At 53.3% G+C, this 26,244-nt stretch overlaps 7 protein-coding genes across 7 annotated transcripts; 5 read left to right on the top strand and 2 right to left on the bottom strand.

Moving 5' to 3' along the window:
* Positions 1-6,947: 6,947 nt before the first annotated feature.
* Positions 6,948-7,650, bottom strand: AYO20_07260 (hypothetical protein; the record flags this gene model as incomplete). Its single annotated transcript, XM_022645546.1, has 2 exons — positions 6,948-7,289; positions 7,354-7,650. The coding sequence occupies 2 exons, from the start codon at positions 7,648-7,650 to the stop codon at positions 6,948-6,950; spliced, it is 639 nt and encodes a 212-aa protein (XP_022498416.1).
* A 4,771-nt stretch (positions 7,651-12,421) lies between these two features.
* Positions 12,422-13,480, top strand: AYO20_07259 (hypothetical protein; the record flags this gene model as incomplete). Its single annotated transcript, XM_022645545.1, has 1 exon — positions 12,422-13,480. The coding sequence occupies one exon, from the start codon at positions 12,422-12,424 to the stop codon at positions 13,478-13,480; it is 1,059 nt and encodes a 352-aa protein (XP_022498415.1).
* Positions 13,481-14,524: 1,044 nt separating this feature from the next.
* On the top strand, positions 14,525-15,865 carry AYO20_07258 (hypothetical protein; the record flags this gene model as incomplete). The annotated part of the gene is made up of 3 exons (XM_022645544.1): positions 14,525-15,137; positions 15,192-15,630; positions 15,688-15,865. 3 exons carry the CDS (start codon positions 14,525-14,527, stop codon positions 15,863-15,865), a joined length of 1,230 nt encoding a protein of 409 aa, XP_022498414.1.
* Positions 15,866-17,041: 1,176 nt separating this feature from the next.
* AYO20_07257 (hypothetical protein) lies at positions 17,042-18,073 on the top strand (the record flags this gene model as incomplete). Its single annotated transcript, XM_022645543.1, has 1 exon — positions 17,042-18,073. One exon carries the CDS (start codon positions 17,042-17,044, stop codon positions 18,071-18,073), a length of 1,032 nt encoding a protein of 343 aa, XP_022498413.1.
* An 830-nt stretch (positions 18,074-18,903) lies between these two features.
* AYO20_07256 (hypothetical protein) lies at positions 18,904-19,853 on the bottom strand (the record flags this gene model as incomplete). The annotated part of the gene is made up of 2 exons (XM_022645542.1): positions 18,904-19,676; positions 19,739-19,853. 2 exons carry the CDS (start codon positions 19,851-19,853, stop codon positions 18,904-18,906), a joined length of 888 nt encoding a protein of 295 aa, XP_022498412.1.
* A 429-nt stretch (positions 19,854-20,282) lies between these two features.
* Positions 20,283-22,975, top strand: AYO20_07255 (hypothetical protein; the record flags this gene model as incomplete). Its single annotated transcript, XM_022645541.1, has 2 exons — positions 20,283-21,800; positions 22,100-22,975. The coding sequence occupies 2 exons, from the start codon at positions 20,283-20,285 to the stop codon at positions 22,973-22,975; spliced, it is 2,394 nt and encodes a 797-aa protein (XP_022498411.1).
* A 1,460-nt stretch (positions 22,976-24,435) lies between these two features.
* On the top strand, positions 24,436-25,795 carry AYO20_07254 (hypothetical protein; the record flags this gene model as incomplete). The annotated part of the gene is made up of 4 exons (XM_022645540.1): positions 24,436-24,513; positions 24,566-25,405; positions 25,475-25,568; positions 25,629-25,795. The coding sequence occupies 4 exons, from the start codon at positions 24,436-24,438 to the stop codon at positions 25,793-25,795; spliced, it is 1,179 nt and encodes a 392-aa protein (XP_022498410.1).
* Between the last annotated feature and the right edge of the window lie 449 nt (positions 25,796-26,244).

The raw sequence follows: 26,244 nt of genomic DNA, 5'->3' as shown, positions 1-26,244 counted from the left end.
AACAAAACAAAACAAAACAAAACAGCCTCGTCCTTTTCAGTCAAGATTGCCCATCAAATTTTAAAGATTTGCGTTACCCGGTAAAGGCTCTCAGTACATGAGGGGAGCATGCAGAATGCGGCCTCGGGTTTTCTCCAATATAGATTGCGACCATGGTGGAAATCGTGGCCCGTAGCCGAGATGTTCTGATGCGTCCCTTCCGCCGCTGTTTGATCTTCTCCAAGGTATGAAGTGTCCGGGGGGGGGGGGGGGGGGGGGCGGCGTACGTAGGAGGTGGAAAAGGAATGCTGACGGGCCGTTAGGGCGAAAAAGCTGCACCAAAAAATCACGGGAAGGGCCTCCTCGTAAGGCTGGATTTCCCAGCCGCTGAATGATTACCATGGCACTCCACACTCTCTCTCACCGTCACCCGTCTGAGATGCTCGTCGACGTTGAAAATTGCTCAAGGCGCATATTACGTACAAGTCAAGAAGGGCATGTGCCCCGGAAAAACCCGCCGTTGGCGCTTCCCTTGCTCCAAAAGGACTGGAAACCCTCCCCAAGCACAAGGCGTTTCGAGCATCGAGCATCGTGCTACCGCGATCACGAAGTACCACTACCAGGACGATGTACCACTACTCACACCACCTGCTCAGCTGAGGTCGACGAGGATCTGCTGCCGAAAAGAACATGCGACCAGGCGAACCAAGGGTATTCGTTGTCGCTCGCCCTCTGATGCGACACCCAATCAAGAAGAGACAAGGACCCGAAACGAAGCTTGTCCCCCCGGACCAGGCACGAGGTACGTGTACTCAGCGGCCCCGCTTTCTGGGAGGGAGGGATGGAGGGACAAGTGCACATGGGTGACTAATGTTGAATAAGAATAAGTGCGTCGTCTGAAGAGTCCAATCGTATACCCAAGCTTCTACTGAAGGAGGGAAGGGAGAAAACCCACATCTCGTCAAGATCCAAGTCCAATCGCCATCTCGCTCCCCCTGACACCCCTACCCTTTTACCCTTTCAAGGCAGTAAACTGTTGCCACCAACTACCCTGTTGAGGTAAAGCCCAATATCGACTTCGAAACGAACCGGAGCACGGCCCCATGCGGCAGGTGTCCGAGGGAAGTATTTTGCCCTATACTCGGCATTCCAAACGTGATTCGGGATCTTTTTTTATGAAGCCCCCAACGTCTTTGTAAACTTGATATCCATTCCAAAGAGGATACAGGCAACAAAACATACCTTTGGCCCCCCCTGGCCCCTTTGGAGACCCGGGAGCATTTACCCAAGCTTTATGGAGCAAAAGGTTTTCGTCCCGCTATTGGTGGTCCTACAAGTAACCGAGTGGCCTTCTCCGTAAAGGTATCCAGGCCTGGCGTCGTCGTCGATACGCTAGCCGGCGCTCTCCACAGTTGCAGGTGGATCTATCTGCTCGCGATCGCCCGATCTCACATATAAGGGCCATCAATTACCCAGTGGCTTGCGCCTCTCTCTCACACACACCCACAGCGCCGTGCGAGATACATCCCTCCGCAGGGGTTCCTCGGGTGTACTGCCTGGATTCTGTTTACCAACGACGGGAAGAATGGAGAATCGGAAGGACGGTGGTTGTCATGTGTGCGACTCGGATGGACAGGGCATTAATCCCCTCTCGATGCCGCGCAATCTCATCCACTCCTTCTCGTTTTCAGCCCTGGGGAGTCCTAATTGAGACCGGTATTTTGGAATGTTCAAGGACAAGGTGCAAGGAAAAGTGAGCCTGGTTGTGGTGTTGTTGTTGTTGCTGCTCCGGGCACAGTACCGGCAGAATGATGATCTTCAGCATGACCAAGCCCGAGAAGTTCGTCCCGTCTTGCCCTTCCTTCATGACCGCATGCCACCACGTATGTCGTCCCTAGCACACACGGAGAGGCACGTATGAAACGGACGACGACATTGTGCGGCCAATGTGAGGTAGATCTCGCCGTGGCCATGCCTGAGGGTAAAATCCATGTCGACACAAGTGGCTCTTTCGAAAAGGACGTGATAGTAATGGATGAGAAAATGTGTGTATCTTCCGACCCACATTTCAAAGCCTTGCAGGCCTGCTTCATCGCGATATAGCTGCTTCTTGTGACTGCACATGGTGATACTGTTCAACATTTGTCCCTAACTCTTGTATCTTCGTGCGCATTCAAGAACGCCACACCCGTCCTAGCAGTCTGTTTCCGCAGGACAGGCTTATCCTGACGCGGAATGCTCGCAGAGGAACCCGGCCCGTTTTTTTCTTTCTTTTTTTTTCCATGAGCAGGGAGCAAGTCGCCGGGAACCATACTGCATGCCCGCCAAAGCATATTTCGCAACGCGACGCTGTATTCCGGACACCTCCAGTTCGATTTCCCTCGATTCCCGCTTTTTCGTAGGTTCTAGCAAGAAGAAAACGGCTCAAACGCTTTTTTGTCGTCAAGCATAACCAAACCCTCGTCCCGGGGTTCTGGTTGCACTCTCGGCGACATACCCATGTGGAAAATTGAGAGACAGACCTTGGTAATGTAGTATCGGAAAACGTCTCAGACATGCCTCCCTTTCTTTCCCTCACCTACCTACCTACCTACCTCGCTACCAACGACGTAGACGATCTTTCTCCTTCCTAGTTTGCCAGTTTGCCAGCCCAGAGCCAAGAGTCTAGCTCAGAACCCGGAGGTTTACCGACTGACCAAAGCGTGCACGCAGGCTTGCGCGGCGGGGCGTCACGGTTGGAGTAGTACTCGGTAGTAAAGAAACGTCAAGGCGGTAGGAAAAAGGCTTGGGGGCTTGAGCTTGACCTTGAAGCTTGGACTTGGACCCCGAGCGCTTGAGTGCCTGAGCCCCGAGACCCCGAGCCCCCGAGGCTGGGCGGTCGGCAAATAGTTCTATTCCCGGGAATTTTTTTTTGGTTTGCGAGCGAGCGACAAGGAAGGATTCGTAGCGCCACTGACTCACTCATTCACTCACCCACCCACTCACTCACCTCACTTGTTTCGAGCCACGCACACGGGGCACGCGAGATTAAAATTCGACTTACTGTGCAAGTCACAAACAACTTGGCAAGCTTGGCAGATGAGATGGAAAAGAAAAGAAGGGGCTGAAGGACGCGCAGCCTGACTACGAACGAGTACAGGTAACAAACTAACTGGAAATGGAGTCTGCACAAACTTCTGCCAAGGACATGGTAAACAGCGAAGCGAAACCATCGGACACTCTACTGGACCTCGTTCGTACCCAGGCATTAATCGAACACGGGGTCCTCATACTCGGTTCATATGTCGCAAGACGTCACGGCTGTAGCTGGTCAGGGGAGCAGGGGGCCTTTGGTGGATGATTTTCTACGTCCTACTACGCCCGTAGCTTGTGTGAGCGCTTGGTTAGGTGGCCGCTGTGTAACTGGGATGCAGGGGGTCCTACCCATTATTATCGGTGGAGCATGCCTTACATGCCCAAAGATCTCGAGGATACCCGTACAGAGTATTCAGGCAGTCTTCTGGAAAAAACTTGGAACCCTTGACTGGTGCCGGCGAAGTCGGAAGGATTCCGATCTTCCTCAGGGGGGGCGTCAGCGGGCCCTCCCCCCAGGGAGAAGGTAGAGATGGCCTGAGAATTGACGAGTTTGAGGAGTGATAGACATCATGCTGCATGGACCGGGATCGAACCAGAGTAAGCGATTCATCTGGGGATCGACGATCTGGTCGATGAACAGGAAGTAATACTGTGGCGTGTGTAGTGCATGCTCTTCCGTCTCTCTCAGAAGGCCAACACTTCGCGGGTCCCGGAATCTGGTGGATATATCCCAGACGCGGCCGCCCTATCCACCGACTTTCTGGCAACCCGCAAAAGAAGGAAAAGACCTGATTCGCACGACGGGAGGGCTATGGCATTGACAGGCTTTCCCATACAAGTATACTGAGGGATCATTTGTTGACAGCCCCTTTGGGGGTCAGACCACCTCTTCTCCAGAGCGCTGCCGGCCGGAGGTTACCACTCATCAAGAGGGGGGAGGAAAACAAGAATGAGGGGCGGCCGCGTAAATGGACAACAAGTCGAAGATCTGTCACCAGTGTCGGTCCTATTGGCTGTACTCCCTGCAGCCGAATCTTTGACTTGTCCAAAAAGGAATTTTACCCAAGTAGCCGCAGGAAGCCAAGGTTATTTGGAAAAATAAATGCCATCTCTTTGTTGGATCCTTTTTCCACAGGGTTCTGAGGAACCCTCGTCCCTGCCCTTGAACCCATCCCCCGGGTAGTAAATTAGTGCACCTGTCTAAAGAGGTTTAGTTTCATGTCACTTTGCCCACGATTGGCATAGCCTGGCCAAGGAGACCAGGGCATGCAGGAGTCTCGAACAGTCCAAGACCCCTCGCTAGCCGCCGGATGCGAAGACCCTCATTGACCAGGGAGGCCAGGGAGGACCGAGAGAGTTGGGATCCCTGGGTGGAGTACGACTTCCTAAAGGGTCCATAGTCGATCTACCAGATGGGGGGCTCAAGTCGCGCACTACTGCTCGGGTGCTCCTCCAGCTCCTCAAACACGTAGGTGCTCTGACATTTAACACACCGTATTGGGACCCCCTTCGCAATCTTCCCACGGGCAGTGATTGCCTTTACAAATGGATCTCGTCTGAAGAAAGCGGGACCAGTACCTTCCGGATTGCGTCTTTCGTTGAGCAGGACGCGGGAGTTGAGCGAACTGTTACTCAGGACTCGGGGACTCGGTTGACCCCAGGAGACGCCATATCCCTGTAAGAGTATATCTCGTATGAGTAGAAGTGGGAGTACGAGGTAGCCCTAGGAAAATGATACCCTCATGTGCCCTCATGGACCAGGGACCTTGAGCTGGGGGATGATTGGGCGCTTCGATGTGTCTCCATTTTGCGTAACGGTAGCCCAGGAAGCGAGAGGGCTTATGTAACGATGCTGCGCTGCCCTGGCACCTGGCAAGCTCTGGTAGCCCCCATGACTGTGGTGGCCCTTCCCTTGCTTCTTGTAGCGGTTGGTATTCTGGTAATTAGAAAATAAAAAAAAATAAAAAAATTACCGTGTCCTTGACGAGTAAGAAGCCTGGAAGAAAGAGCAGTCAGGGGATTGTTGGAGAATACTCCCCTCCCCTCCCGGTCTCCCTCCTTCCCTTGTCCGTGTATGGTATTCGTCTTTGTCCACTGCTCCCTTGTTTGTTGTAAGAAGCAGGCAACCCTCGCTTGAGGGGCTCAGCCCACGTCACTGGCAAAGAAAACAAATGCGATGATTCAGCCCGTTGTCGTCTGAATGCCCCTCCAAGACTTTTTCCAAGCTTTTTGGGCCCTGTTTCTTTACTAGGGGAGGAGAGGGTGAAGGGAAGGAAGCCAAGCCGGGCACCCGAGAAATCCTTCCTTCGCTCCCTCGTCAGCCCAAAGTATAGTTAAGTATAGTTGAGCTGGAAGGGATTTGCAGCAATAATCAATCCCGCCCTTCTTTTTTTTTTTTTTCAACCCACCCTCTCTCCCGCTTTCATTCGGAGCCTTTCCCTTTCTGGGTAGTTCGCGTACGAGGTCTGATTGGTTCATGTCTCTGAAATAGTCGCCTTGCTTGGCGGATCCAATGTCTACCAAGTTTGTCCGTAGGTAACCTCTGTAGTAATGATGCGGGAGGACTGGTAGATCGACGCCATGACTCTTGAGACGTTTTGAACCACACAAAGGGGGAAACGAAGAGAACATGGCCGAAACACTATGACTTCGGAGGAGATGGAATGAGGTAGGTGACTCGTACGAGGTACAGGGCATCCTCTTCAGTAACACTCGGCGCTCTCTGGCTCGAAAAGGCAACAGGGGGTTTGTCACCGCGTGTAGATTGTGATTGGTCTGTCTGAAGTCAAGAGTCGGCGCAGAATGCAGCCCATGTTTGAGCTTCTCCTCTTCCGGGTTCTAACCCAGTCCCTCGTCCCTTCCTCGTACTCCTCCCCACGTGGACAATCAACAATTGAAAAGGAAGTTGCCAAGATGCTCCCGAAATGGAATAGCTCCAAACAAGGGGACCCTCCTTCGCTGGCAAGTCACTGGCGCGTCTGGCACCCATCTGGCAGCTGGCAAGGTGGTTATGTAACTTATGTAAGTGTCGGAGTTTCTTACTCAGAAGGACCTGCTGAGCTCATTACCTCATGTTGTACCAACGGCTCCAAGGCACCAACCACCCAGGGTTTCCAAGGAGGGGTCGATCATTCTTTGCTTTGTACTCGGTATTTTCTCTGTCTCTCTCCCCCCCAAAGGCGATTTGGGAGAGTGGCCCACTTCCTAGCACGGTTTGGCCTGAAATTTGAGAGCCTGGACCTGGTGCCGAACAAGAACATTGAGCGACACCACCACAGCAGTCACTATGGCATTGCCAGACATGGCGATTGACCCGGTGTTGAACCGGTGCAGTATCAGCAGACTCGGAGCAAGACTCGTAATTTTGAGTGGCTTGTTACATCTTTGGGGAGGAATGAGTGCGTGAAAACGTGAAGAGGTAGTCCGCTGGGAGATGAAAGGAAAATAGATACGGTTGGTTGGACTTCCCTTTGGCGTGAGCCAAGTCGAGGAGAAAATAGTTTTCTATCCAATTCTGTTCGATCGAGGCTGCTCATGCCAGTTGCGCCTGTTGTCGTCACTCAATATTATGGGCCTTGTAGACTCAAGAAGACAATTTCAAGAGTAAAGTCCCTTTTAGGACAAATTCCTCCCCCCCTGAATCTGCTCTCCCATAGATGCAAACATCCACACACACACATTTCGTAAGTTTCAGGATCCAACAACATAGAATGCACAAGTTGCCTCTCGCTCAAATGCACATTTGGTCATCCAGTGAACATTAAATGCCCCCAAACTCCGCATTCCCCATCATCCGTTCAACGCCCTCCGACCCTTCCCGTGTCGTCCCAGCCTTGCGCTATGCTGTCCAGAAAAATCACTCATACGTTATCAGCCCGTGGTGGGTGATAACCCTACGAGTTGCGCCGGCTGGGCATGGAGTGCGACAGCCGAGGAGTACTCTGGGGGCTCAGCGCATCGGCGTTGAAAAATGGCACCAGATCAAACTCTTGGGGCGACTGGCAAAGCGAGCCACAGAGGCTGGGCAAGCCCGACTGGAGTTGGGTGATTTCGCTGTTCAGTTGCTCGATTTGCGCCTTGAGACGCGCAACTTCCTCGGTCTGCTGCGAGTACGATCGGGAGAGCATCTGATGTTTTTGCTGCCACTGGGTGATTTGCTCCTCCAGCTCCTTCTGGTGACGCTCTTTGCGTTCCCGGTACGCTCGCTGTGAAGAACGGTTTTGTTCTCGTCTCCTCTGTGGACTTGGTCAGCCGGCACGTTTCGGCAGGAATTTCGGGGACGTAGTTTGTCAAGCTTACCTCGATCTTGTCGGGAATGGAGCTCTTCACTTGAGCGACCACACTGCTGCTCGTCGGGGAGACACGTCGCTCCGGCGTTGATCTGTAAGAGCTGTCGGAGCCCGAAGACGACATGCTGTCAAAGGAATTGTCGAGTGTGGCATAGAAGTCGGCCGCCCGTTGCAACAGATCATTGTAGTGGCTGACCATATTCCGGGGGGACTGGACGCCGGCATAGTCCCATTGAAATGAAGTGTCGATGGGAGAGAAGTTGGCGGATTGCTGGGCCCAGCCGTTGGCAGAGCGGTAGTCGGTCATGGTGATGGTGATACGTTGTTCGATGATACAATGAAGTAGGATGTGCTAGATGGTTTCACCAAAGTTTTGTTTGTCTTGGTCGTGTGAAGTTGAATTGATCAGAATGTGGGTTGAAGAGGAGAGGGGCAGTTGAGGCAAAATGGTGGGGGGCAAGGGCATTTCTTATACAAGGCCTTCGAGCACGAGGCTGGCGTGGGTAGGAGAGGGTAGAGGGTGGTCTGCTAAACTGCTAACATAGTAACCTTGGTTGTGTGGTTTCAAGGACGCCCAGCACCGCCCAATGCCGCCCACTCGGAGCATGGCATTTGCTTTGGTCCTGGCGTCTCGGTCAGACCCTGGTCCTGGCCGCGAGATGGAGAAGTCGGGGCTATACCTTTCTCAGAAGGCGCATTAATCCTGCAGACCCCTGCTAGCTTGCTATCTCACTGTGCAGCAAGACCCAGTTGTCCCTTCATCAGTCAGCCAGAACCTTTATGCAACCTTAGTTGTCGCCTTTCCCAATGAGGCAGAAAGTGGCTTGCACTAACTCGACGCTAGGTACACATCATCCAAGGAGCTCCGCACTGCTCAAGGATTGGTGTCTCGGTAGGAGGTTGGTGGGTTGGGTGGGTTTGGGCGGGTGATGGGTAGGGTTGAGGGATGCTGTAATCCCCAGGTATGCAGGTAGGTATGGGCTCACCAGGGCTGTTTTCAAGGTTATTACGGTGGAGGAGAGGGGTGGATTTTGGAGCCCTAGGCATTGTGACGGGAGAGAGAATCAACACCTCCAAGGTAGGATGCGCTGTGGACATTGTGGACATTGTCATGAAGATTGTGTGGGCATGACGGGTTTGGTGGATGGTCATGGCGGGATTTGTTGAGGTCAGGCACAGGGCGGGCGAGGACGACGAGTTTGGGAGGAGGAGCATCTACCGAGTACCTCGTACAGTACGGAGTACGTAACAACGGAGTATCGCCAGTACCACCAGTACCACCAGTACTGGACTGAGTGCCTACGTACTCGGTACAAGTAGTCCCTATCTAGATACCCTAGGCATACCGGAGGAAAGAGTCGCTCTGGAGAAGGGGCACCCAGACACCTAGAGCGCACCCACCCAGCCGGGCCAGCTCTGCCCAGGTAGCGAAAATACCCGTCGCCTACAAGTAGGTCCTCCGTACGCCTACCCGTTCTTAGGCGGCGCCCTGCTCGATGACATAGTGGCCCCGGAGCTTCCCACAACCCTACAAGTCTTGCGAGTTCATGACTGATCCACTACTGCCATTGCAAATTGGTATCTCTGGCCTCTGCTCAATTTTACTACAACGACGAGACCTTGTCAAACAAAGCAAGCAAAAGCCTGGAACGCCGCTGTAGAGCTATGTATGGCATATTCATCAAAACATCTTCTGCATATATGTAGGCTTAAAATAGCCCTTCGCATGAGGTTCTTAGCAGCAGAGGCATGACAGTGGAATGATTACCTGGCCAACTGGCTCAGAGTACGACCATGCCCATGTAGGTACTCATCAGGAACCTGGAAGCGTAGAGTGTCCCCTGGCTCGTATCTGCGGTTCTTATTGGGAGCCATCGCTAAATATAACAATATAGGCATGCTCCATGACTGGGAAGGTAATGCCGTGAACAACGCCATTCCAACGACTCGAATATCCTGTCACGAGTATCAGTAAACCTCCCTCGTGCAGACAACACTAATGAGGACAGTTGCTGCCAACAACCTCGCTCTGCGCAGGTCCAGAGCAAGCAAAGGAGCAAAGGCCCCCCCAAGAGAGGAACGCCTCTTCGTACTGCGCATGGAAACTAATCAAGGAATATAAGCTTAAGCTCGAGACTTGTCCACAGGCTCGTCAATCGACATGGTGGCATGCGAGTGGACCGGCTGCTGCTTGCATGGCCGCTGCGCAGGAGTAGCAGGGCTGATACGACCAGGACCAACAATGCCAATCCGGTCGAATGGGCTATCTCCCCCAGGCTCAGAGTTCTCGGCGTGAATGAAACCCTCTCGATAAAGAAGTCGCAGACTCACAGCAGACAGTTGCAATGGCTGGCTAGCAATCATTTCCTGAGGTGGACATGAGTGAAGAATACTGGATCTGAGCTGGTCGGGTCGCACCGCTTGAACATGAAGCCAGGACACGGCGCGAACCTGACTCGGGTAATTATTCAGAACGTGATCTGCCTTCTGGAAGCAGGTCGATCCCATGCAGCCTTGGCGATTGCCGCTTAGTTAGCCTGCCGCGGATGGAAGCGACGCCTCCAGGCACTGAGACACTGACCAGTGCGTCGCACTCCCTAGGCGGGAGGCTGTGGACATATCCCATTGTATTGGACCCCTGGCCGTCGCGGCATCCAGGTGTCTAGCACATGGTGATTGAGATAGTTACCTAGCTGTGCACCATTGCTTTTCCCAAGCAGTTGGATATCGGCTGCATGAGGACACAGCCAGGACGATCTGGACCTTACTTCCGAGATCTCGTCGCCACTGCTGCGACACTGAAGTGACGACTGGACCTTCTGGAATGTGAGTCCTCCGTTGGCTTCCAGAGGCAATAGTGGACTGTGGAGGAGCTTGGCTCATTGGGCCAGAGCACCCCCGGTATGCACCTAGACTTGCTTCGTGGAACATTAGGCAGTACTGCTTGCAGCGGACCACCAAACCCATCAGATGGAGTGACTAATCTGCCCTTGGCTCAGTGTCGTATTCCTTTTAAGGGTCTCGTCGACAAGGGCTTGTCCGTTGAGGATGGTGCCCACAGAGTCCGGATACCGGCAGAAATCCTCCGGCTTGGTTCCAACGGCCAAGACAGAAGACATCATAGCAGATGTTCTCTATTGTCGAAAGGGTCCAACGCCCGCCCATTCGGATCTTCCCTGCAGCTTGACTTGGGTGCAGGTCATGGGAGACATGTTGTCGCATGGAAACACACACACATCTTGTAGGGTTTCCACACCTATCTTCTGGTGACGGGCTAGATGATACTCCATAGGCGAAAGTGCGACCTTCGACGTCATGGCAGGGCCAGGTATGTTTTGCAAAATTTGCAGAAGGACATTGTGGACAGTTCCAGGAGCACCGATTTGGGAACAAAATACTTGATTGGTCGCTTGTCACTCAACCAGACTGGCACAGGGTATGGAATATGGCTGGGTAGCTGACGTTATCAATGTCCATGCAGCTGTAATCAATGTTTCCAACTTGCGGTGTATGAGACAGTACCTGGGGAGGTATTGCACCGGCAGAGATCAGTGTGACGGTTTCGATACCGAGAGTCTCTCTGTAGTGATGCGAAACACTGGAGAAATTGCTTCAGCGTCGTCAAGTCTCGCTCCGCTCGCCCCTAGTGAATGAATCACACCACTCAGAGGACGAAATTCCTCAGACCCTGGCTTCCCCACAGTCATGAATTAGCTCGGTAGGAGTATACAAGAGGGTGGCGATACCGCCGCCGCGACCTGGGTCAGGAAAGCTGGGATAGAAACAGGCATGATTTCAGCCAGGGAGGCCTGAGGCTCTCACAGGAGGGTCATGCGCCAGCTGTGATAGTGGGTCACCCCACGTGTTTACGTGTTGTTCTTTGATTCCAGAAGAATTCCAAGCTCGATCAGTGATTGGCGATATAACTACCTACCAGATTGGGTTGGCATTCACCTTTGCTACGCCTTCCCACCTTGTCCAGCCTCGCCGGAAATCCTCGGAAACAACGCTTCAACCATTGACGTCATCAAGCTTCGGCTTTGTGTCCTATTTCGGTCTGGTCTGGGCTAAATGATTGTTGGTAGGATAGGAGGGCCTTGGTGGGCACAACTGCCGACCCTGTAGTTGAAGCGAATTCGGAATCCTGCCATATAGTAGTGGGAAGACGAAGATGGTGTGTGGGAGATAGTTTGACTGAGTAACCGACCACCAAGCACCGAAGACATTGCAGGAATTGTGCCAGACAGATACGGTAAGTCTGCCGAGCTGAAATGTGGCGGTGTGCCAAGGAGTGGCTAGAGATATTTTGTGGCGTCAGCTGCGCCCTGCTGATCGACCAGGCCCTCCAGCCTACGAGGCTACACAGCAAATGTGAGCATGTAATAAGCTCAGGAGAACAAATATTTCCCAATGGCGTCGGACCAGTACGAACTATCGTCGTGAATCAATGTTTTGTTTCATCAGAGGATTTGTTGAAAGCAGAATGACTCTGAGCTTGACTATATGCGCAGCCGAGGACTCGGGTCGCTCACCGTCACTTTGGCGCCCGTGGGTGCCGACAGCTGCCAGTCCCGCACCTCGCAGACAGCACATCATCATCGCAAACACCAGCGGATGTTGACAACGTCCTATTCACCTTTTTCTTCATAGCAGGATTCGAGTCATATTTTTTTATGCCTCAAATTGTCCTTTCCCAGCCACCTGGCAAGCTATCTAATTTCGCTACCGGTCTCAAGTTGTGTGTTGTGTCAAATATCCAGGTGGCAGGGTGAGGGGAGGCTGGTACCTTCACCACGCACCAGCACCCAAAATACCCTCACGCTTCTGCCCAACGCTAACAATCTTCTTCAATTCTTTCCTACTCTCATACTCTAATTCCTGTATATTGCTGTTCTCTGAAAAGTCAAAAGGTGTTCGCAGGACCGTTAGGCGGCTGGCCAGCGAAGTATTAGTTGACACCCCAACCTCGACCCTCTCTACACCGACAAGAACATACACCCAATGCGAAGATAACAACCAGACACACATTTGTACCTACCTGAAGCAACGACACATACGCTCGACTCTGTCTCGCAGTCATGCGACTCCACGAGGCGGTTCCGTCACTGAGCTCGCTCCTCCTCACCGCCCTACTCTCGCGACCTGTCATTGCAGGGCTCTTGCCCGATTTCCTACAGAGCTTTGAAGATTTTCAAGATATCGAGAAGAGATGCGATAACCCATGTGGCTACTACGGGCAGTTGTGCTGCGAAACTGGCCAAGTCTGCTACACTGATTCCAACAACGAGGCCCAGTGCGGCGCTGGCAGCGCTACCACAACCGCTGCGGGACAATGGGAATACACCACTGTAACATTTGTGCAGACAGATCTCAAGACCGTCACCTCAACCTACAGCTCGTATGTGCCCGTCAGCACCATCAGCTGTTCATACTCTCTGGGAGAAACTCCCTGCGGCAACGTTTGCTGTTTGTCAGGACAATTCTGCCAGGCTCCAGGAAGCTGTGCAGCTGTGGGCGGGGGAAGTTCTGGGTACTATAGCAGCCTCTATACCGTGACCACGGTTATTACCAACACCGCCAGTGCCCCGCTCCGACCGACCAGCAATACTCTCGTCACCGTCACGAGTGTCGGAAGTGCTACTACCACTGCACCTTTCCAAACGCCTGTCGGAACGGACGGCAGCATCATTGTTGGACCGACGGCCTCCAGCTCTGGTGGTGGATTGAGTGGCGGCGCAATTGCCGGCATTGTGATTGGTGTCATCGCTGGCATCTTCCTCCTCATCTTGTTCTGCGCCTGCTGCATTTTCAAGGGACTGATTGACGGACTATTGGCCATTTTCGGTCTCGGACCACGACGAAGACGTACCGAAGAAGAAGTATACGTTGAACGACACTCACACAGGGATGGAAGAGGCCGGAGAACCTGGTTCGGCACGAAACCGGGGAGATCCGAAGTCGTGGAAGAGAAGAAGAGGAGAAGTGGATGGGGCACAGCAGGCTGGATGGCTGCAGGATTAGGGGCTCTGGCCCTGTGGCTGGGCCTGAAGAGGAGGAATCGACGTGACGACAAGAGCAGCTCTGGATATGGGAGCTCCTACTTTTCCGACTACACGGTATCAAGTAAGTCCAACTGAGGCCCGGCTTCTGTCCCACACATTTTGCTGACATTGTCCACAGGTAGTGAGAGCTCCTCAGACCGGAGGACGAGACGAAGCAGCAGATCGAGGTCGAGACGATGAAATGTATGATGATACCAGAACCCAAAAGTTCTGGCTTTACGCAGCTATTGAGATCACTGGATATAGTTTGATTAATGAAGGAAAGGGGATACATACTATACCTATTGTGCATTGCATTGAGCAGGCTCTGGTGAAAATTGACAATTACTGGTTCATATTATTGAACTGATCTTGACTTGCGTACCTTTTTCGTAGGCTCTGTTCCTGACTCACGTCTTTCTCATGTGCAGAGTTTCGGCAAGAAATCAAATGTCCGGGACAGTCGCGACCGCAGGCAGATTTTGTAATGTCTCGATTTCATTGGTGGAACAACGATATCATTGACTGAGAAGATTCGGATAAAAAAAGCGAAACAGAGCCTGTAGACCAGCCATGAGAGGACCTGTTATGAAGGGAGGTGAGGCTGGTTGATTGAGGGAACGTAGTATGTAGGTAAGCATGTACTCGGTACAAGGACAATTGATCAATTGAAAGGGTTTCCGGAGACCTCGCCGTTGGTCGTCTCACCCCAAGGCCGGGGTCTTAACTAAGCTGCCAAGCTTCTAAGCCTTGGGTGAGCCTAGTGTGCCTAGGAGTTTGTGGCCCCCGGCGACCTAGGCACCTGGGTAGGTATGTACGAGTACGGCGAGCCACAGACAATTGGGCCCACGGTTAAGCTCGTGATCCCTTTCGAGTTTTCTGCGGACTGCAAAGTAGGGGGCCGATTTCATTATTTCGTTCCCGCTCCCCGCTCTGCACTTTGCTGCATCGAATCCCTTTCATTGTCGAGTTTCAGTCTCTATACTTCCGATCTTAGTCACTCACATTGTCCTCGAATCTGCTCGGTGACTTGGACTGCGGTCTCCGTCACCGTCGTTTGATTTCCGACATTTTTACTACCTCACCCTTTCGACCTGAAGAATGACTTTAGCCTGACCCTAACTCGACCCTCTGACCACCATGCTTCAGACACAGCATCTTTACTCGCATCAGCAACAATACAACCAGCATGACCAATCCTCCTGGCAGCACAACGGTCCGCAACAGAGTCATCAAGCCCTGAGCCACGGACAGCAACAGGCGCAGGCTCAGGCCGCCGCCGCTGCTGCCGCCGCGGCTCAGCAGCAACACTACTCCCGACTCGCGGTCAATCCCAACCACAACTCTTCACATGCGCAAAACACAAACCGCCAGGCTACGGCCGACAACGCGCAGAATGCTATGGGCCCGTCCCTGACATCGATGAACGAACAGGCAACGCCGGGCATGGATCAGCAACTGTCAGAAGAGAATCGCAAGGTGTTACAATGGGTGGCGGAATTGATGGATCCCAATAGAAGAGAAGGAGCTCTGATGGAACTGAGCAAGAAACGGGAGCAGGTTCCAGAGCTCGCGTTGGTCCTCTGGCACAGCTTCGGCGTCATGACCAGTCTACTCCAGGAGATCATCTCAGTATATCCGCTGCTGAACCCAAGTCAGCTCACTGCGGCGGCTAGCAACCGTGTGTGCAACGCCTTGGCCTTGCTTCAATGCGTGGCAAGCCACAACGAAACCAGGGGCCTGTTTCTGAACGGTAAGCAGTTCACCGGCCTCGGAATGCGAATTCAATGCTAACTTTGGCCGTCAGCGCACATTCCACTCTTTCTCTATCCGTTCCTCAATACTACATCCAAATCAAGACCGTTCGAATATTTACGGCTCACGTCACTTGGTGTCATTGGCGCCCTAGTCAAGAATGAACCCTCATCCGGCGTCTCAATGAATCCGGCAGGCACACCAGCAGCCCACGGGAACACCAACAACTCTTCCCCTACAATCACGTTTCTGTTGACCACAGAGATAATCCCCCTCTGCCTGCGCATCATGGAGACGGGCAGCGAACTATCCAAAACCGTGGCCATCTTCATCGTCCAGAAGATTTTGCTTGATGACACAGGGTTAGGATATATCTGTGCCACCTATGAGAGGTTCTATGCGGTCGGCACCGTTCTGAGCAACATGGTTATTGGGTTGGTCGAAACCCAGACTGTACGGCTCTTGAAACACGTGGTTAGATGCTTCCTAAGGTGAGTTTTCAGTCGCACGGTGTGGTATTCAGCGCTTGTTTCTGACCCAAACCCTAGGCTTAGTGACAACAACCGAGCCCGCCAAGCGCTGCGACAGTGCCTGCCTGAGCCACTTCGTGATGCGACGTTTTCCAATGTCCTCCGCGACGATGCCGCCACCAAGCGATGCCTGGCCCAACTCCTCATCAACCTGAGCGACACTGTTACCGATACGCAAAATGAGCAATTTGAATGATATCAGGACTTCGGCGTAACCGCGGGCTCTACATCGGATTTGCTGTGCGAAGATCACCGGTGGTCAAACGATACCCTTTATCCGAATGACGAGTTTCTCAATCTTTTTTTCCAGCATTGCGACCGCAACGTCGGCGACAGACTGGTAACAAGCATGACACAGGAAAGTTTTGGAGTCGTTCCTTTTTGTTGTTGGCAACACAAGCATCAACATCACCAAGCATAGAAATTATACCCAATGGCCTCGGCGAGGAAGACGTGACAGGCGCACTGTTTTCCATTAATTGAACGAAGACATGATCAATGCACAAAGGCGTGGCTTGATGCCCGAAGACTGTAACAAGAGCCAGGAACTCCTCGGTTGAGGTCACTGGGCCTGATGGCTGCCATGGATGGGATTGCAACGAGGGAAAAGTGGTTTGTGCCAGCGCGTTTCTTGCCTTGTTTTGGGAGGTCACCATCTCTTCGACTTTTCTTCGGCACCGGGATATAACCAAGCTCTACAAAACATCGTGACCTGTACATGAATTGGAGTGGCATGGACGAGGACGTGGCTGTCGAGGGAACGGGGTCTCTTTGGATTACACAAAACTCACAGGCTTCTTCCATCTTTGAGCCAGGATTTGATCGTGGGATGAGATGAACCACATGAATTCCATTCTTTCTTTTCTTCCCCGAGCACAGTCTGCGACGCCTTTCTGTTCCTGCAAATAGTTACCTTTACAGAACCCAGATGTATTCCATAGCATAGTACAATGACATTGATCTTTTTCTGACATGAGCATATATGGAGAGACGGCCTTTGGTGAAGCTGCTGCTCCTCTCCGCCCGATTGTCTTGAGCCTTTCTACCGCGTCTTTCTCACTGCTCCACCTAATCCGACGTACTAACGTCACCACTACTACCACTACCACCATCATGGCGCGCTTCTCCAGGCAACCATCAAGACGGCAATCTCTTATCCCTCTTCTAGATCGCAACACAAACAGACCTTCTCCCCGAACGATCGACGTCATTTGCGGCATTTGATCTACCAATTGTCGGCGAAAGCCCTTTTAGACCAGATCCGTAGCGAGTACCTCCCCTTCTAGATTGCCGCGGCTTGCCTTCTTCAAAGGCTGCAATTTCCAGAGATCTCTCCAACACCATACACCTCATCGACTCGCAGTTGCAAACGATGTCCGCTCCCATCAAGATCCTCGGGAAGCCCGTCGGGCCAATAGGCTATGGTTTGATGGGGTTGACTTGGCGACACAATGCACAACCGGCGAGCGACAGCTTCAAGGCAATGGAGACGGCGCTGTCGCAGGGCGCGAATTTCTGGAATGGCGGTGAACTGTACGGGACCCCGGAGCGGCACTCCTGCCACTTACTTCACGAGTACTTCAAACTACATCCGGAAGACGCGGACAAGGTCGTGCTCAGCATCAAAGGCGGCCTTGTCCCGGGCGGGCTGAAGCCCGACGGATCGGCCCAAAACGTGCGGCGCAGCGTGGAAGACTGCCTCAAGGTCCTCGATGGCACAAAGAGCATTGACATCTTCGAGTGCGCTCGGCTCGACGCGAACACGCCACTTGAAGAGACCATCGGCACCCTGGCGCAGCTCGTCAAGGAGGGGAAAATAGGTGGCATTGGTCTTTCTGAGGTCAAGGCGAGCACCATCGAGCGGGCACACGCCATCCACCCGATCGCGGCCGTCGAGGTTGAAGTGTCGCTCTGGACGACGGACATTCTGCGCAACGGCGTCGCCGCCACCTGCGCGAAACTAAACATCCCCATCGTCGCGTACAGCCCCCTCAGCCGCGGCGCGTTGGCGGGCGAGACCATCCGCAAGCACGCCGACATTCCCGAGGGCGATCTCCGCAAGTTCATGCCGCGGTTCCAGGACGACGTGCTCGAGTACAACAACCAGATCGTGGACGAGGTGCAGAAGCTCGCCGACAAAAAGGGTGTGACCAAGGCCCAGATCGCCATCGCCTGGGTCCGCCGCCTCAGCGGCCGCACCGTCACCACGGAAAACGGCGAGCAGATCACACTGGGCACCATCATCCCCATCCCCGGCGCCACCAAGCCGGAGCGCGTCGTCGAGAACACCACGGTCGTGGATCTCTCCGACGACGAGATGAAGGAGATTGCGGAAATCCTGAAGAAGAATCCCGTCAAGGGCGACCGGTACCCGCCGCAAGGGATGGCTCACCTCAATATGTAAGGGGGTTTTAGAAGACGTTCTTCGAACGAGAATGGATATTCTGTTGTTCCCATCTCCAAAGGTAGGATGATGCCCAAAGACGGGCTATCGGGGTTGGCTGGTGAGCGTATAAGTATATCAGGTACGTTGGTGAATTGAGCTCTCTACTCAACACATGCCCTGGTTGCGCATTCTCTACTCACGCGTAAGCCGGTTGCGCATTTTGTGAGGTATGTATCTATGTATTTATTTGGCCAGTGTCCAGGCTACCACAAATCAAGAACATTCCAGAGCAAAGAAAGCATCGAGAAGAGAGGCACAAAGCAAATCAACTCAGTCTTATTTCTTCCCTGGACCATTTTCTCGTGTCTCCTCATGACAGAGTGAGGAATCACTCATTGCTTTGTGCAACTTTCGTCGCCTTGTCTATAATCACTGTTACTGCTATGTGACACCGGTCTACTCGACTGGTTGGGGCGCAGGTCTTTTGTTCCCTGCCGTCAATAAGCCAAATACCCTTGCTGGGTGCTTGCCACAATACTTCTGCTTCTGTACGCTCGCAGTCGGCTTTACCGTGCATCCACATCAACGAAACCATATGCATGTTTCCGCGACTCTGTCCCCAGCTGTCCTTCTCATTGGGCTAAGCGTTATATCTCCTAATGAGCACATAGTCAGACAGCGGCGGGATTGGCCTCTGGCGGGATTTGATGGAGCAGGTTGAAATACCAAAGGCGCCTGCTGCAACCTGATCAGGATGGCCTGATTGTCGCTGTTTCGAGCCTGTCTCTGGTACCCCCCATCAAGACAAGGGCGAGCTGGTCAAGGTCGATATTGAAACCGCGACAACCCTACTCCCTCCATCGGAGAGCCCAATTACCTTTGGCAAAACTGGGTTCTACCACCGAACCGTTCATCAAGGCTTCACATTTTCGTCGCAGTTGAGGAGACGATCGATCCCCCGTCGTGCTCCCATCCCTACCTGACACGGCCTTCTTCCCTTTAGCCTGCTGTGTAGGAGCATCCGACTGTGAGGAGAAATCCACATCAAAGCCGAACACGACCCCACGCCTTGCTGCTCGACGGACCATTTCGCGTTCTTCGGCGCGTTGCTGCCCCTCCAGTCTCTTTTCGTACTCCTCAGGTGTTTCAGAGTGACGTTCGGCCCAGCCTTTCTCTCCCCCAATACTTCCGTTGACGTCGGACTCTAGCTGGGGCGGGCGAACCTGCAGACGAGTTCGTTGACGACCAGCCTCTACTCGAGATACATCCTGATCGGAGGAAGCGTCGTGATCATCAACCATGTCCACACTTTTCCATTCACCGTCGTCCTGCAGCGCACGGCTCGCACGATTCTTCTTGCGCCCAAACGTTTTCGTGGGATCATGTCTCGTGCCGAAAACGGCCTCTTCGATCTCATCACACGTCACGATGACCCGTCGGTCTCCTTTCGTCACCTTGGCTCGAGCGGCGGTCTTCTCGATCCCGGATCCGTCCTCCGCGTTCAACAGAGCCACGATCGCCCTCTCCACCTTCTTGTCCGCGGGACCTGGCTTCCGACTTCGACATCGGTCGGAGCAGTATTTGATCGTGTTTGGGCCTTTCTGTAGCTGCTTGCGGGTGCCTTGGCACTGTCAGAGGTTAAGGTTCTTGTGATCTATTTGGGGACCGCGGAGTTGCGCTGACTTATGACTCTACCGCACGTGCGGCAGTACGGGACGTTTTCTCCCTGAGTGAGATAGAATGGTGGTGGGACTGCCGCATGCTTGCCCGGCCTTGACCAGGAGTCCATCCAGCTCATTTTGCTCACACAACGCGTCAAATGTCGGTGGATGAGACGGTAGAAAAGCATATAAACCAATCCAATAGATAGAGGAAACAACAGCAATCTGAAAAGAGAACTCAACAATGAAGTTGGCTGTGGCAAGAGAAGGACTCTGAAGTATCGATGATATTGACGACGTCACTGTCCAATGACGAAGGAGGTGGGGCAGGAGCTAATCCTAAAGAGTCAATGGTATCGGAATATAGCACTATACCAAATTAGTCATAGCGCAGACCTCGCCTGGCTTACAAGGCAGACATGACATGAAATGAATTCTCAGTCTTGAAATCTAAGTAATACTCTATGCTCTTTAATAGTCAATAACTCTCCCGCGCTATTCACCATGCCACAGCCGGTGTAAGATCACCTCCCTGGGGTTAACAAGGACGACAACATGCGGACGAGATGGCGAGTTACCAAGATTCCCTCAACTTGACCATAGTCCCTTACGGGGTAAACGTCCGTCAAGCTCATAAGAAGTCCCGTGCGGGCTGCTATACATGCAAGCTCCGGCATGTCAAGTGCGGAGAAGAGAAGCCTCGATGCTCCAACTGCGTGTCCAAGGGAAAAGACTGTCAATACCCAGCGTCCATTAAAAGACGGATCAAGAAGCAAGATAAAGCCAGGGGTATCAAGCGTGTATCGCCAGAGCCGACGACCGAAATATCCATGGTTTCCGCATCATTCACCCTGCACGACTTGCGGTTATTCCACCATTTTCTCTGCTTCGCGTACCCGCCTCTGCCTCTAACCAAGAAGTCGGTTTGGACGCAAGACATACCTCAACTCAGTCTTCACTCAGAGCATCTGATGAATGCTTTATTGGCTCTGGCTGCCTCGCATATGGAAACGTTGACCGGCGTCGATCATGATAAGTGCACTGCACTGTTGCACAAGGGCCGTGCAATCTCTGGACTCAAGGATGAATTCGCCAAATCCCATCACTCGGCAACCGAGTATGATGTGATGCTGGCAACTTGCTACGCTTTGGCCTTTCAGTCTGCGCTTCTGCCTGGATCGGCGGTCGACTTTACAACCTTCATACGAGGCTGTGCTCTCATTACACGTCGTATTCAAGCTGAAGGGCAACAGTCGGTCTTCGACTTTTCGCGCAATTTGAATCGAGGACCAATCCGACGCACAGTCTTACTCAGAATCGGTGCCGCAAGTCGGATTTCTGGCTCTCGTTTTCGGCTGCTGATAAAGAAGGGGATGGCATCACTTCTTGCCGTTCATGAGTCTGTTGAACACGCAGGGACTGGCCATAATCTCTTTCAAGCCCTGAGCTCGACCTTTGCCGGGTTTCAAGTGTCGTTGGCGAAAGGATATAACCGTTTTCTCAGCTACTACGCTGTTTGGTTCAAACTTGCTGAAGCTAAAGATATCTTCGCCCCGGATGCAGTAAGAGAGGCGGCGTTCTTACTCTGGGCTTTCTTTATCGGTATCCAGCTACTGATCGCTATGCTCGTGGTTGATATGACCAACGGTGGAATGAATAGGGACCGTGCAGCAGGATTCGACCGTTCACTTGGTGTTTCAAAGATGATTAGAATGACTGAATGGCTTTGCGCAATCGAAACAACTACACCGACTCACATGAGGGAACACCTTACCTGGCCCAGGCTGGTCTCGAGCCAGGTACTCTTGGGACTGCAAATGACGACGGTGTCGAAGGCCTCCGTCGATCTCAAGGTAAACGCCCTTCGCGATCTGGATTTACGCTCTCACATTGCGTTGGGAGAACTTCTGGAGCTGTCTGCAAGTCTGGCCAACTGGACTGAAGACCTTCTGGCATCACAAAGTGGCGATGAAGACAGCAGCGGTGAAACGGAAGGGTGGCGGAGAGCACAGACTCAGTTGGCCTTTGGGATTCTAGATCAGGGCGGGCAGGACACGCCGACCGACAGACGTGGCCCTGGGATGGTAACTACACCCTCCAGCACTCCTTCCCCCCGCCAATATCCCGGGAGACGCTGACCAGTGCAAATCAATAGGGTGAGACACGGCTGCTGCTAGTCTAACGAATGGAGTGGCAAACCATCTTCAGGAGCTGGTAGGAGCTGGGCAGGAGGTGGCGCTTTCCTGGTCTGACCTATACATCTACCAGCATTAGAGTCTGGGCTCGATCGCCTGATGCTGTGCAGAACACTCTCTTCGACATGCGCTCAAACTCAGTCTAGATCCTGTGGCGAGTGAGAAGCGACACCTGACGCAGGGCCTAGGCCAAGCTAGGGAGAAATGAGGTTCAGACATCCAGGTTGCTCGCTTCGTTGAGGGTCATCGGCGGCTCCCCGGCCCCCATCCACCAGATAGAGTACCAGGACGAGATTGCCCAGCCCGATGCAAGTCTCGAGTCAGGAAAAACAGAAAGCAAGCAATGCAGATCAGAAGAGCCACCACGAAGGTCAGAAAGTCTGGGCGGCTGGATCCAATTGATGGCAGTTGTGTCGCCTGTATACCTGCTCAGACCGGTTGGCACGACACGAACTCTGAGGCGAATCCCGCTGTGGAATTCGATCACGGGCGGTGTTGTCCAACCTAAATTTCTCTGCAAGTCACGGAGAGACCAGAGCATGGCTCAATGCGTCAAGATCAGCATCAGATTGATGGGCTTGGATTTACCATTAAAGGCCAAGCGGCGTGGCGGAACCACATTCCAAATCGCCCGAAGAGCCACGCTCTCTGTGGAGTCAACTATTCCATGGGTTGGGTATAGGGCAGGTATTCAGTCGACCACTCAGACAACCGGGGAGGGGTTGAACGTTGGTGTGATGGGCTTGTTGTATTGCCACACTAAGATGAGGAGGCAATTGACATGGCGGCAGAGTCGACGGGGAACCGAGCAGCTCCCTAACTCGAGATTCTCGCAAATCAGTAAACTAAACACCGCCAACAGACCCTCAGACCTGGATTCGCAACGGCGAAGTCAATGCGGTAACTGGAATTCTTGCTTTCTTGCTTCCGGTAGCGTGGCTAAAAAGCGCAACGAGGGGGTGCTGGCCATTGAGGGTTTCGAAACGAGTCTATGCGATGGCGCTCCCTTCGCCGGCGTTCAGGGTCAGAATCAACCTCTCGAGACGGGCGTGACCAGCCAGTAGAAGAGGAGGTTACAGACCTCATCACGACGCAAGGCTGAAGTACAAGACTCCAATCTTAACAAGCCACGCAGCTTGGATTCCGAGGATCAGCCAGTGCCAAGTTGTGGTTTCGAGGACTTGCGATTTTCAGTGCTCAGCAGACATGGAGCTGGGGTTCTGTAACCACGGTACAGAGAAGAAGGTTTCTATAAGCAGCAGGTAGGCCAAGGAGTGTTCCGTTCTCCGTCACTGTACTCGGTAATGAGACCAGCCAGGAGTGGCCCGAAGTTCAACCTTGCAGCAGCAGGTCAAAGAAGAGGGAGACTCATGACAGCTCTGGCGTCGACCGTGGGCATGGCCATGGACAAATGTGGAAAACACTGAAAAGCCCCAAGAGCTTCCATGCTATAATCAACAACGCCACAAGGAAGAACTTGGCGACGGCACCGTTCGTGTTCGCCCCATGGATTCCACGGGAACAGCTGGCAGTTTTGCTCTACCGCTTAATATTCGGCAGGACAACGCGATGGCACTCGTTCGCTTCTTGGTGGTCCGTTCTAATCTCACGCCAATGACAACGCGAAGGGTGTCGACTGAAGATGATGAAGGTCCGAGGGGAAAACTTCTTTCGACCGTGGCGCCGCTAGAGCCTGGAGGAACAAAGGGTCAGCCTTCTAGACTGGCATTCGTCTCACCTTCAATGCAACCCTGACGAATGGCCGTGGACAGCCAAGATCGCCAACTCCGCCAGGTCAGGAAGCGAGAGAGGCCCATGACCTGCCCGCTTGATCCTCGGGCGCGAAACTCCTGGTGTTATTCGCCCGGACAAGCCAACTACAATCTGGCGAATGCGAGGCTCTGAAGGTTCGTCTTCGGCCCGCTGAACCCATCTCGCTCTGCAACACTGGGCTTCTAACCAAACCAGACAGAAGCTCCAGCTCTAGCTATCAGGCTATCGGTATACAAAGAATCGAATTGGAGGGTCTCACTGACGATTTAATCAGCGACAAGTTGGTCCAAGTGACCTGCATTGAAGTTCCGAACACCCTGCGAAGTCTGGGACCCCCGTCTGGATACTCCGCAAGCAATCGAGGAAACCTAACGCCCCCCCGGATTCAAGGCGGCTAGGAGTCTTAGGCATGAGCGTCTCCCCTTTTAGCATCGTGGTGGCAATCAATCGGCCTCTTAGGTTTCCCCTCCTTCATCGGCTTCATGTCGGGAGGCTTTTCTTCCTACCCCAGGTTGCCCAGGGTAGATACGACCTGATGGTCTGACCATCCCGCATACACCATCAACCACACCAGGCTAGGAACGGTGGACTGTGAAGCTCCGCTGCAATATGGTAACATGTCTTGGTGGATATAGAGATTAAATAACCCTTCATCTCCCCGTCCACTTCGTCTCACCATCACAACTCTCACTCTGGAGACACAATTCCTTTCTTTGACAATCTTCCTTTCAGGATTTTTCCAGACTACAGGATGGCTTCTCCAGAGAAGATCTCTGATCCTACGGCGCAGACCGTTGAGCGCATTGGCTCAATCGACAAGAGCAAAGATGTGAGCCTTCCTACTCACCGAACATACCATGGCCTCCTCTCTCCCATCATAGAACGAAAGACTAACCATCTACCTTGTGTCGCAGGTCGTCGCGGTCAAGGAAGTCAGAGGCAGCGAGGCCTTCAACGAGGCTTTGATCCAGGAAGATGTGCCAATGTTGCACCCGCGCACTCTGCAGCTGTTCGCCTGCCTGCTCATTGGCTTCTTCTGCCAGACGATGAACGGCTACGACACGATGTTGTTCGGTGGACTGCTCAACAACAAGGAATACTTCCTCAAGCACTTCCATGGGGAGAACAAGGGTATCTGGGCAGGTCTCATCACCTCCATGTACCAGATCGGTGGTGTCTCTGCCTTGCCTTTTGTCGGGCCCTGCATTGATCAGTGGGGACGCCGCGTGGGCATGTTTATTGGCAGCATCCTCATCATCGTCGGCACCGTTGTGCAGGGCTTGACTTCTGCCAATGCCTCCGAGGGCCAGATGATGGGCGGTCGATTCGTCCTGGGATTTGGCGTCACCATCGCCGCGGCAGCCGGCCCCATCTGGATTGTGGAAACGGCCCATCCCAAGTATCGTGGTATCATTACTGGTCTCTGCAACACCACCTGGCTCGCTGGCTCGATCTTGTCCTCTGGGGCAACCCGAGGTGGTCTCAACATCAAAGGCAACAACTCTTGGCTCATCCCCATCTGGCTGCAGATGGTCTTCCCGGGCTTCATTGCCATTTTCGCCTTCTTCCTACCCGAGTCTCCCCGGTGGGTGTATGCCAGCGGAAAGCGCCAGAAGGCCCATGACATCCTCACCAAGTGGCACGGCTATGGCAATCCCGATTCCGCCTGGGTCAGACTCCAGCTCACTGAGTATGAAGAGTATCTCGAGTTGGACGGCTCCGTGAGTCTTTTCTTCCCTTCATCTCGGCTCTCAGATCTTGCGGCAAAGCTGACGGATTGACTTTTCCAGGACAAACGCTGGTGGGACTACCGTGCGCTCTTCAACAAGAAGTCGAGCCTCTACCGCACCGCGGTCGCTTGCTGGTTCTCTGCATTCACACAATGTAAGGACACTCGCCTCCGTCTACCTTTGCTGGTCCACTGACACGTATCTCCAAACTAGGGTGCGGTAACGGCCCTCTTTCGTACTTCATGTCGGCCGTCCTCGACACGGCCGGCGTCAACACCTCGATCGGCAAGGCCAACGTGCAGCTCGGCTACAGCGTCGAGCAGTTCTGCTTCGCCGTCTTCGGCGCGCATTTCGTCGAGCGATTCGGCCGCCGCAAGATGATGCTGGCCGGGTTCTTCGGCGTGTCTGTGATCTGGGTCTGCATGACGGCCTCGGCGGGCACGCTGGCCAACTCGCTCGTGTCGGGCTCGGTGGACGACAGCGACGCCGTCTTTAGCAACAAGACGGCCGGCAACGCCGTGCTGGCCTTCATCTTCATCTTCGGCGCGTGGTACTCGTTCAACATCACACCCTTGCAGGCCCTGTACCCGGTCGAGGTCTTCAGCTTTGAGATCCGCGCCAAGGGTATGGCCTTCCAGTCCTTCTTCGTCAACGCCGCCGGTCTGATCAACCAATTCGCCTGGCCCGTGGCGATCAAGGAGATCCAGTGGAAGACGTACATTATTTTTGTGGTTTGGACCTTTGTCCAGGGAGTGCTTGCTTATTTCTTCTTCCCTGAGACGAAGAAGCGCACGGTGAGTCGAGACACATGCTCCATTCGCTCTTTTTGC

Source organism: Fonsecaea nubica, assembly GCF_001646965.1.
Source record: "Fonsecaea nubica strain CBS 269.64 chromosome Unknown Scaff50, whole genome shotgun sequence".
Classification (NCBI taxonomy): domain Eukaryota; kingdom Fungi; phylum Ascomycota; class Eurotiomycetes; order Chaetothyriales; family Herpotrichiellaceae; genus Fonsecaea; species Fonsecaea nubica.
This window is presented reverse-complemented; position numbering and strand designations above follow the sequence as displayed.